We start from the raw sequence: 10,771 nt of genomic DNA, 5'->3' as shown, positions 1-10,771 counted from the left end.
AAAAAACTCCAAAAAAACCTTAGTGTGAACATAGTCTTACCCCCAAAAAACTCTTTCACAGGATTTTTAGGGCTTATCTGTAGTGTTAATAGTGATCGAGTAGCTAAGCTTGTACATAGAGCAGATGTCAGAGATCGCAGACTGCTTACTGCACAAGCTAGCAGGTTTCAGCTGTTCTACTGATAGAGTCCACACTACTTCTTGTAATAAGAGATAGCATAGGTGTTGGGCAGCTCCGCGTCCCCTAAATGGCTCTCCACCACACCACGGCAGCTGTCTCAGGACAAGTCATAGCCTTTTTAAAAATAGCATCAGGCTGCATGTCATCTGAGCTCTGTGCTAGAGCAATGGCCGTGCAGGGCCAGCCATTTACATGCTTCCACACTATCCATGGGACAAACGTTCGCATCGACCCTTCGGGCACTCAAGCTACCAGAGTAGAAAGCTTTGCTAATGGCATCTGCTTCAGTCAAGACCCACTGGCCCCTGGGCAGCTGTTCTTGGTGGAAATTGAAGAAAAAGAATTGGGCTGGTGTGGTCACCTAAGAGTTGGGCTTATGGCCCGAGATCCTCGCAGCTTGGACATATTGCCAGAATATTCACTACCAGACCTTGTAAACCAGGGGAACAGCTGGATATTTGCCATCACTCGGAACCACAACAGGGTGGTGCAAGATGAAGACGAGGACATGTCCAGGTTGGGAAAAGACCTCTCAGACCCTTATCTGAAAGTGGGCAAGTTTAAAATTCCTCGAGACAAACTGATAGCCCGTAGTAGGCCTGGTCGCTTCAGTCATATCCTGGATGATTTGTACAAAACCAATATTCTGCCACCCACTGCTCGCAGAAGCCGGATCGGGGTGCTGTATGAGCCACAGGCAGATGGCACTGGTCATATGCACATCATCATTAATGGAGAAGACATGGGTGCCAGCGCTCGTGGGATTCCAGCATCTCAATCATTATATGCTGTGATTGACGTCTTTGCCTCCACCAAGAGTGTCCGGGTGATCCAGTTAGAATATGGATGTATGTATCACATTCAGCCATCTGCTGTGGGTTTAGGGGTCTGTAATCTAGGGGTGGGGTGAGATTTCCAATAAGACAGAGCAGTTCTCCCGCAGACATTCCTGCACTTTGTCACATCTTCCTTACACTAGCTCACTGTCGCTATCTAGCTATAGTCTGCTCTTCTCTCCCTATCTGGGACGGCGGGTGAAGACATCATTTTGTATTTCGTCAGACAAGTAATTTTAGGAATGACAAACCTGCCCTAGATTTCCAAATGACTGGCTAAGATTTATTACTTGATTTGTCATCTACGAAAGCTTCACACCTCTTTCCTTTAGCTAGGGGGTCCCAACAAACTACCATCAGAAATAGCTATTTTTTTTTTTTTTGCAGTTTCTGGTCTTACTAGGATTTTTGGTTAACATACTGTAAAGTCATACTACCTATTTTAGAAATGAAACTACAAGATGATGCTGATACCATTGAATTTGTTATATAATGAGCTACAGGCTATGGCATTTTATGGTGATGCAGACCATGGATCTGTATTAAAGGGAACCTGTCATTTTAAAAATCGCTATTAACATGCATATATGGGGTTAACCATGCCCCGCAACTGACTAGTCTAATGGAGAGCCTGCTGTCGGTCAGTGCCTGGGCTTGGTTACAGCCGCTCACGATGTACTTAGCAGTGGCTAAAGCCATGCCAGCCCAGCCTCCATGACTTAAAGCCTGAGGCTGTCGGGATGGATACCGATCATTTTTCCCTGGCAGCGGGGCTCTCAGTGCAGGCACCAGGCAGCTTTACAACACTATTAACCTGCAGATTGACCCCATATCTGCAGATTAATAGCTTTTTTTTTACATGACAGGTTCCCTTTAAAGGAACCTGTCATGTTGAAAATGGGAAAATGGTGTCTGATCTGCAGGTAGGATATTATAGAGCAGGAGGAGCTGATTAGATATACATTTTTATGGAAAAATATTCAGTAAAACTTGTATTTTATTCATTGAAATCCTGGTGTTTGCATATATGAGTCCAGTGGGCGGTCCTATTCAGTGATCGACTGTCTTCCCTGTATGACTGTGCATGCAGAGAGAGATGTCGATCACCTGTAGGACCGCCCACTGGACTCATGGATGCAAACACCAGGATTTCAATTAATAAAATACAGGTTATACTGAATCTTTTCCCACAAACCTATATATCAATCTGCTCGGCTTGTATTTCTCTGTATGATGATGTCCATATGTGCAGTATGGGAGATGTTATTCATGTATGGAGTATTTATATGTGATGACTTATGTGGCGAGGATATAATCTAGACATGATATTTTTGTCTCAGTTCCCTCCCTGCAGACCCTGTGCCGCTTAGTGATCCAGAAGCATGTGGTCCATAGACTGGCAATCGATTGGCTAGACTTACCGCAGCTACTAAAGAATTTCTGCAAGTATGAGTGATGACACCCATGGCTGTCTTTTAGGAAACAGATGACTTCACACCATGTAGAATTGACATGTCCAGAAAAAAGGGGCGACACTGTCATACGTACCAAGATGAACCATGGGAGAATGTGCTGCGATCTGAACACTTAGGTGTCATCCTCCTGAAACTAAGAAAAGGATTTATACAAAATCCATCAGTATGAGGCATCCTAAGCATACTGGAGAACCTTCATCTGTGGACCACCTATTGCAAGCAGAGCAAAGTGACGTTTACTATCGGAAGATGGCTGACTACAAACCATACCACTGCTGGCTAATCGGAGAATTTCCTACTGAAGCCAGAACCATGAACACTAATGCTAACTCGCTTATGGACTGGCTACTACTACTTCCAGAGCCAAGCAGCTCATAGTCCAGTCCCCCCGAGCAGTCACTTAGGACTTCTGCTCCATAGTTGACAAAAATGGTGAAGGGCCAAAGCTTTTAATAAAGGCTCATTCGGACAAGTGTATAACATGGACATGTGCTGTCTAGGTAAAACTCAGACAACACAATAACCAATGTAATTTAAGGTCAATCTGTCAGCAGGTTTTTGCTACCTCATCTGAGAGCAGCATGATGTAGGGACAGAGATCCTGATTCCAGCTATATATCACTTACTGGGTGTAGCAGTTGTGACACAATCAGAGTTCTTAGATGTAGGATGTAGCAGAGCTCAGAAAGCTAACCCGGCCCACACCAGGCTCTCTATATATACTGTATAGTGAGCTGCTTATCACAGGAGGGGGCGTGGTGGGACTACTGCTCACGCAAGCATCAGTCCTGGTGATAAAACCTTCAGTGTAAGGAAACCAGCACACAGCTTGAGAAGTGAAACATAATTGAAATCTGTGTTTTAACCCCTTCCTTATGCTGTCCTCCTATTACATAGCAAAAACCTGCTGGCAGATTTCCTTTAATTAGAATGTCTTGATGACAGGTTTTTTCAAACACTGAGTGTCTGTGTAAGCCAAAAAAAGTCAGATCCCATATGGATCATCTGTGTGGCATCCGTTGTTTACAGACACATTGCCATTATTAACCTAGGAAATTGTATTTGATCATATACACTTTAAAATGTTGATTTCTATCATTCTATCTTATATAGCGCCATCATATACCACAGACAATATTATCACTGATGTTGTCCTTGGTGTGATTTGAACCCTGGACCCAACACTGGGTTGTTTTTACACATGGACCGATGGTCGGTATGTAACAAGAATCTCAGCAAGCACTACTTTGATAAAAATCTGTATATCAATTTTTTATAGGTACATATTATTAAATAAGGTCAAGTACAGTTTCCTTCCTTAATAATTGTAGATCCATAGGTGATCTGGTTATTTCACACTCATTGACTTATAATAGGTGAGTCTGATCAAGAATATGGATCAGGGCTCGCTCACGCAGGCGAGCGTATAACTCGGATGAGTGCTATGCGATGTTTTGTTGCATTCGTACCAATGTTATACTATGGGGCATTGCAGATCTACGAAAAATTGCAGTATCTTGCAAATGACTCCGCAAATCGGATAACACGCACCAAGTCTATGGGTGCGTGTAAAACACCGGACAACACTCGGATGTCATCCGAGTGCAGTTTTGATTTATGCAGACACAGACAATGGAGAAATTATTTTCTCCATCTTCTCCGCACCTCTGATACTATTCTCTCATCCAAGAGGATCGGATCACAGTAAAATGACATTCGGCATAATCTCTGATCAGAGTTTGAGTCGACTGTCATTACCATAATTAGTCCACTATATGGCAGCAAATTGTAGGTGCTACATGAAGGTCTATCTAGCTCCTCGAGAACCAAGTATCCTGCAACCTACTGCCAAGTCAAGCTTCACCACCATCCACTTTTTATAGCTTTTTGATTTTCTATCCTTTTTCTGAATATTGGTTACCAGATCTGTTCAGCAGATTGCTAAGTACATGACTGCCCCTCACTGCTGAAAAATAGCTAAAAAATGCTTAAAGACTCTTCCCATTAAGTTCTTATTGATCAACGACTTGTTGTTCATACATTCAATCTTTTGATAGTATTAAGGGTATGTGCACACAATGTCCTTTTCAAGGCATGGAACGTGCCTGAAAAAGTGCTCAATAGATGTTAAAGTTAATGAACATATGGACAGAAATGTATAAACACCTTACTGAGCATATGTTCAGTCTTTTCTAACTTCTTTTACCGCTCCAGGCAACGAAGCGGCTAAAAGAAGTGACCAGCCCATTCTTCTGGTGGCCTCTACTTAGAAGTCGCCACTATTTTACATACAAGTGCATCTCACAAAATTAGAAGATCATCAAAAAGTTAATTAATTTCAGTTCTTCAATTCAAAAAGTGAAACTCATAAGGAATCTGTTTTTTGTCATCTGAGAGCAGCATAATGTAGAGACAGAGACCCTGATTCCAGAGATGTGTCACTTACTGGGCTGCATGCTGTAGTTTTGATAAAATCACATTTGTCAGCTGGAGATTATCAATAGAGGACTAATAACTCTGCTGCCATATAGTCTTCCATATTCATGAACCCTGTCCACTGATTGACAGCTTCCTGCACCTTTATCCACCCATCTTTCTCCAAAAGGTTTTATGACGAGCTAAGCCTGGTTCCTGTCTCGGCCCATGAAGAGGCGAGTTACAGACCATTCATATGAGGTATACCTTGTCACAGATGGATGGCTTTTACAATTTTTAAACAAAAAATGCCAAGATCCTCACTCTTTTTACATTTATAGCAAAGGTGAAGTTTATGTATACATTAATCACAGTATGCTGACACAGTGTATGTATATATATGTTTGTATATTGGCCACATAGCGTATTTGTGCAGCTGCATATTAAGTTAATAGGTAGACTGGCCCCTTTCTCTTTTTTTGTAGCTTTCTGCCTATGCACAGTATAAAAGAAAGCTCTCATTCAGAGGTTTGGACAGAGCTCAGCTTTCAGAAAACTGGTCGATCTGCAGCATACAAAACAGAAATTTTATCAAAACTCCAGCAAGGAGGAGAGTTAGTGACATAGCTGGAATCAGGATCTCTGCCCCTACATTATGCTGCTCTCATTTGAGGTGGCAAAAACCTGGTGACAGATTGTTTTAATTGGTTTCCGGTTAAGATATTTATAAGAACTGAACTGTCAGATTTTCAGATGTCTTCTGCTATGAAGCCGCTCCATACTTACAATAGAAATCAATGGGAAGGCTACAAAAACAAGAGATTCCTGTGCATCTTTTTGAGCATGTTGTGTTTTCACCAGACATTGCTTAATTTATTGAAAAAATCGACCTAAAAAAGCTTAAAAAATGATAAAACGTTTCCAGAAAATGCTTTAGGAACCGTTAATAACACACTAATAAAAAGTAGTTTCCGCTTGAAAAACTCATAAGAATGTAGTGTTAACCTTAATGCGTTTTTTTTTCCAGTAGTGTCTGAGATCAAGGCTTCACTCTTTTGAAACATCCATTGAAAGTGCTGTTTTTGTAAGTTACAAAATTCAGAATAAAAATGTAATAAAACCCATTGTCATGTTTCATCGCATGCTAAAAATGTTTTCGTCATTTACATTTAAGAGACTGACCCCAGAACATCTTCTAACATGTCACATATAGTCTATAGGTTTTAGGGGTGTCACAGATCCCAACTACACAAGTCTGTGACATCACCATCATTTCTACACCTGGGATCAGTAAGTAAGGCCACGGCCCCACTATCAGTATTTGATCAGTATTCGGTCAGTATTTTCTCTCAGGAGTGGGAGCCAAAACCAGGTGAGGAACAATCAGAGAAAAGGTATAATAGAAACAAGTCACCAATTCTGCATTTATCACCCACTCCTGGTTTTGTCTCCCACTCCTGAGAAAAAATACTGACCAAATACTGATAGTGGGGCCGTGGCCTTAAAGGGTTACTCCCATCTTGGATATTTCTAGCATACTAACCTCTGGGAACCACACCTAACTCAAGAATGGGGTCCCCATTTTGCACCGCAGTGAAAGTGAATTGTGATGTGAGGCACTCATCTTCAGCACCCCAGCACGTTACATGAAGGTGGAGGTCCTGGCTGGGTGTGTGGACTTGTGCTGTGAGGGCACTACGCCCGTGCAGGCCGCATTTAACCAATGCTGCTGGTTTGCCAGGACCAGATGTTTCACAATTCAATTAGGGTGACCACCATTCAAAAATAAAACTTTTTACTGAACGGGAACTTGGTAGGGAATATCTACAAGGGATAGATGGTACACAGTCTTATGAACGTTTCCTTTACAACTCGAAGCATTTTCCAGTTTCCTTCATTTGTTTTCTCTATGTCCAGTTTCTCACTACTTCACCACAACCCAGCTTTAACACTACAGTCCTGCTTAACAAGAGTCCTTTATTCGTCCTGCGGTTCCAAGTCCTCTTTTCTCTTTAGGGTGCGAGTATGGCTGGTAATGCTGACGCTCTGGAACTCCCGCCCTGGGCACTTTACTCGTCCTACGTATTCAGTCCTGTTTAGGCCCGTTATCTTCAAGCGTTAGAAGCTCAGGGTCTTGTGGCTAGGCGTCCTCTCCCAGGACTCACTTCCAGAAGGTCACTCTGTCTCTGTCATTTCCGCTCCTGCTCTCGATATCCCTTTTCTTTTGGTCTTCTCTTACTTAGAGTCACCTCAGAACGTGGTACTGCTCACCTTGGACCTTTAGGTCAACTTACTATGCACTCCACGCCCAATCTAACTCTGACAGGAAATTGTCACTTTCCCTGTAATTCAGACCCTTCCACTTTGGACTAGTGCCAAACATTAACTTTAACTGTCCCTACGGTCAAACTACATACATTATGAATACCATTAACGCACATCACAATTCACATTATATCGCATAACATTAAAACGTGTTTCTTCAAGAGGGAAAAATAGACCGCATGTCCATCTCCTTACATTTCCCCCTTCTTTAATGATGGTCGCGCTTGGCCATCTGCAACCTATAAAACACAGATACGCCCTCCTGCACAACTTAAAGCACACCTGTCAGAAGGATTGTGCTCAGTAAACTATATACACTGTCAGGTGGGCGACATTACACTGTTTACAATGACACCTTGCTTGATTAAATCCATCCTGTGGTTCTTGTGTAATCATTACATTACAGTCAGCAGGATTTTGCTAAGTAAACTACAGGCAGTGTCATGTTGAGGCTGCTGCACTGATTAATATGGTACATGAGGTGAAGAAATCCGTCTTGTGGTTCTTGTGTAATCAGTGTTTGCCGTTTTGAGTTAATGATATGCCGATGTTGCGGGGCAGGACTCTAGGGGTCTTTCCTTGGTGATTTAGGCCAGATCAGGAAGATAAGACCTGCCCACAGGCCAGCCCGAAGCACAAGTATGTTCCTCATCATAGAGACCGCTAGACAGATAGGGGGGGCCTGTGGTCAGGTCTTATCTTGATGATCTGGCCTAAGTCACCAAGGAAAGACCCTGCCTATAGGCCCGACCGAAAGCACAGGCATATCATTAAATGAGGCTTTAGCATATACGTAGTGTTTTTGCTGCATTTTTTCTGCAGCCAAAACCTACTCTCTTGCTAGTGAAAACATTGCATTCAAAACACTTGTGGCCTTTTATTTGGGCGCAGATTAAATGCGTGCTTTGTCTACAGTATGTGTTTAATAAAATTAGTTTTATTCACTAAAAATGATTCAAAAACGCTGAAAAAAACCCAGCTTTTTTTTCCAGCATTTTTTTTCTAGTTGCTATGAGTGAAAAAACGCTGCAAAAATGTTGAAGGAATGGACATGCTGCAGTTCTCAAATTGAGTCAGGAAAAAAAAACAAACAAGCAGACATGAGATTTCTGAAATCTCATAGCTTTCGCTGGTATTGTAAGGCCACGTGCACACGTTCAGTATTTGGTCAGTTTTTTACCTCAGTATGTGTAAGCCAAAACCAGGAGTGGGTGATAAATGCAGAATTGGTGACTTGTTTCTATTATACTTTTCCTCTGATTGTTCCTCACCTGGTTTTGTCTTACACATACTGAGAAAAAATCTCACCAAATACTCAACGTGTGAACGTGGCCTAAAAAAGCAGCTTTTAATTTGCATTAAAAAAACCCGCAGCAGCATAGTTGTTGGCCAAATGCTTATACAGCCAACATAGGACTTCATGAACGCCTGGCTAATCATTCATTTGTTCTCTATAAGAGCAGAGAATGGGCTTATTCACACAATAGCATTTTCTCATTTTCTGTTCATGTGTGCAACGACATGCACAGCTCGGCATAGAGAAAAAAAAATGGTAGCATGAGCCGGACAGGTGCATATAAATAGCAGGCACATCCTCTATGCAGACGAGCACACAGAGCCGATCATGTCCACAATATACCAACGTGACAAGTCTAAAAAGATAAGTTCTTGTCTGAACTTAAAACACCACTCCAATGGATTTTTTTTATTCCAGTGCTGGAGTGGTGCCACTCAGTTCAGTGCCCTGCACTTAGTCTTATACTTTCCAGCCGCTGTCTTTTTCTGGTTGGTCTCCTGCAGGTTGTGACCTGCCGGATCTCTCCAGTGTTTGCTGGTTGAGCCGGAAGTCACTACTCAATGGAAGCCTATGAAAGCCTGAATGAGGCCAGAACGAGGCTCCCATAGACTTACAGTGAGAGCTTGTGAGTGTTACCTCTGACTTCCGGTCAGTCAGAAGTTGTAGATGGAGGCGAAGGACCGTAGCGGCGCTGGGAAGAGCTGAAGACGGCAGCTGGTGAGAATACTAGGCTCAGGGAACTCACGTTAGTGGCACCACTTCACACAGTGGTGCTTTCACTTCTAGGTATCTAACTGAAGAACAAAAGAAAAGGATTGAGTGTCTGAATTCATATTGCTCGATCATTATTTGCACTGAGATCATGTGAAGGGGGAAGAATTGAGAGGTCCTCATACTCACACACCAGATGGTCAGCTGATCCTGTGGAAATAGGCAATGTGAATGTGTATGGGGCCTTAAGGATGACATACAGACAGTGCTTATAAGACTCCGTACCTATGGCTCATACCTAATCTGTCATGTATTGGCAAAAAGCAGTTTTACAGCATCAGGATCAAATTACGACAGAGCGTGTATTGCCGACAGCCAACATCTCTAATGTTTGTTTCAATAAACTTTATTAAAAGTAACCCCTTTAAGTCTGTTACCATGGACACAAAGCATTCTATGTAGAATTCTATGTACATTCCGTGGTGTACTAATATATTCCGGGAAGAGTCAGAACTTAACTAGCCAAAAACGTTACCTACGTTCAGCCTATTTCACAGCTACTCCCAGCAAGCTCAGAATTTGGATCTACATAATGCTACCACAACCCCCCCAGGAACCCGAGATATTTCATCAAAGAAGCCCCTACCCAATACAAAGTCAGGAAGTGGCAAGAAACTCTGAGAATAATATGTTTTACAACGCTGAGTATGGGGGTCCACGAAGAGCAGAACTTCCACCATCGCCCAATATCTGTATCCTGGCTCTGGCCATGACGATTGCAGGTATACCCACCACTACTGTTCCTGGTGTCAGACAAGAGGATATGATCCAGGCAGCACGAGAGTTTTTGGAAAAGAATCCTAATCTGAATTCTAAGTAAACTTAACGTCAGGGAGGAAAGCAATACACCCCCCATATACATAATATGGATAACTATAATAGATTTCTTTGCCGGTATTTTCCTTTTAGCTTCACGGGAATGATAGCAAACATATACATTACCGGCGTGACAATAGAACGGAGTGGCGAAGTCTGTTGTTGGCTCTGCCGTTTGTGGGAGGCCACAAGGACAACCATCTAGGGTTTACTGGGGAGGGCACATATACATCATACTATAATGGAAGGGAAATATGTGGTAATGGCCACTGCTATCTGTATGGATGACATCTTGTTATAGTTACGATAGTTATGCCTCCTGCACATGGCTGTATTAGAACCTCCATATTATCCACAGTCTGAAAAGCGTTTTTCCAGGCAAAAAATATTTGGCATTTCATTGTAAACTATGCAAATTGCCTCTTCAGAGAGGAAGAGAACTTGAACTCTATAGCGGCACCTGTTGGAAGCAGCAGTCCTACAAGTCACAATCAACCCTTTAACAAGTCTTGCAATAGGACTTAGGATAAAAGCCAAATCAGAATATCAATGTCTGCAAATTGAGATTCTGATTTGGCTTTTATCCCAAGTCATATTGCAAGACTTATTTTAGGGTAGATAATGACTTGTAGGACTGCTGCTTCCAATAGGTGGC

General features: G+C 42.3%; 1 protein-coding gene across 1 annotated transcript; it reads left to right on the top strand.

Moving 5' to 3' along the window:
• Positions 1–308: 308 nt before the first annotated feature.
• NEURL2 (neuralized E3 ubiquitin protein ligase 2) lies at positions 309–5,965 on the top strand. The gene is made up of 2 exons (XM_073681185.1): positions 309–1,029; positions 2,358–5,965. Exons 1-2 carry the CDS (start codon positions 321–323, stop codon positions 2,471–2,473), a joined length of 825 nt encoding a protein of 274 aa, XP_073537286.1. The 5' UTR covers positions 309–320; the 3' UTR covers positions 2,474–5,965.
• Positions 5,966–10,771: the final 4,806 nt, after the last annotated feature.

Source organism: Phyllobates terribilis, unplaced genomic scaffold (genome assembly GCF_046119375.1).
Source record: "Phyllobates terribilis strain yellow unplaced genomic scaffold, ASM4611937v1 Scaffold_5__5_contigs__length_657084704, whole genome shotgun sequence".
Taxonomy (NCBI): Eukaryota; Metazoa; Chordata; class Amphibia; order Anura; family Dendrobatidae; genus Phyllobates; species Phyllobates terribilis.
This window is presented reverse-complemented; position numbering and strand designations above follow the sequence as displayed.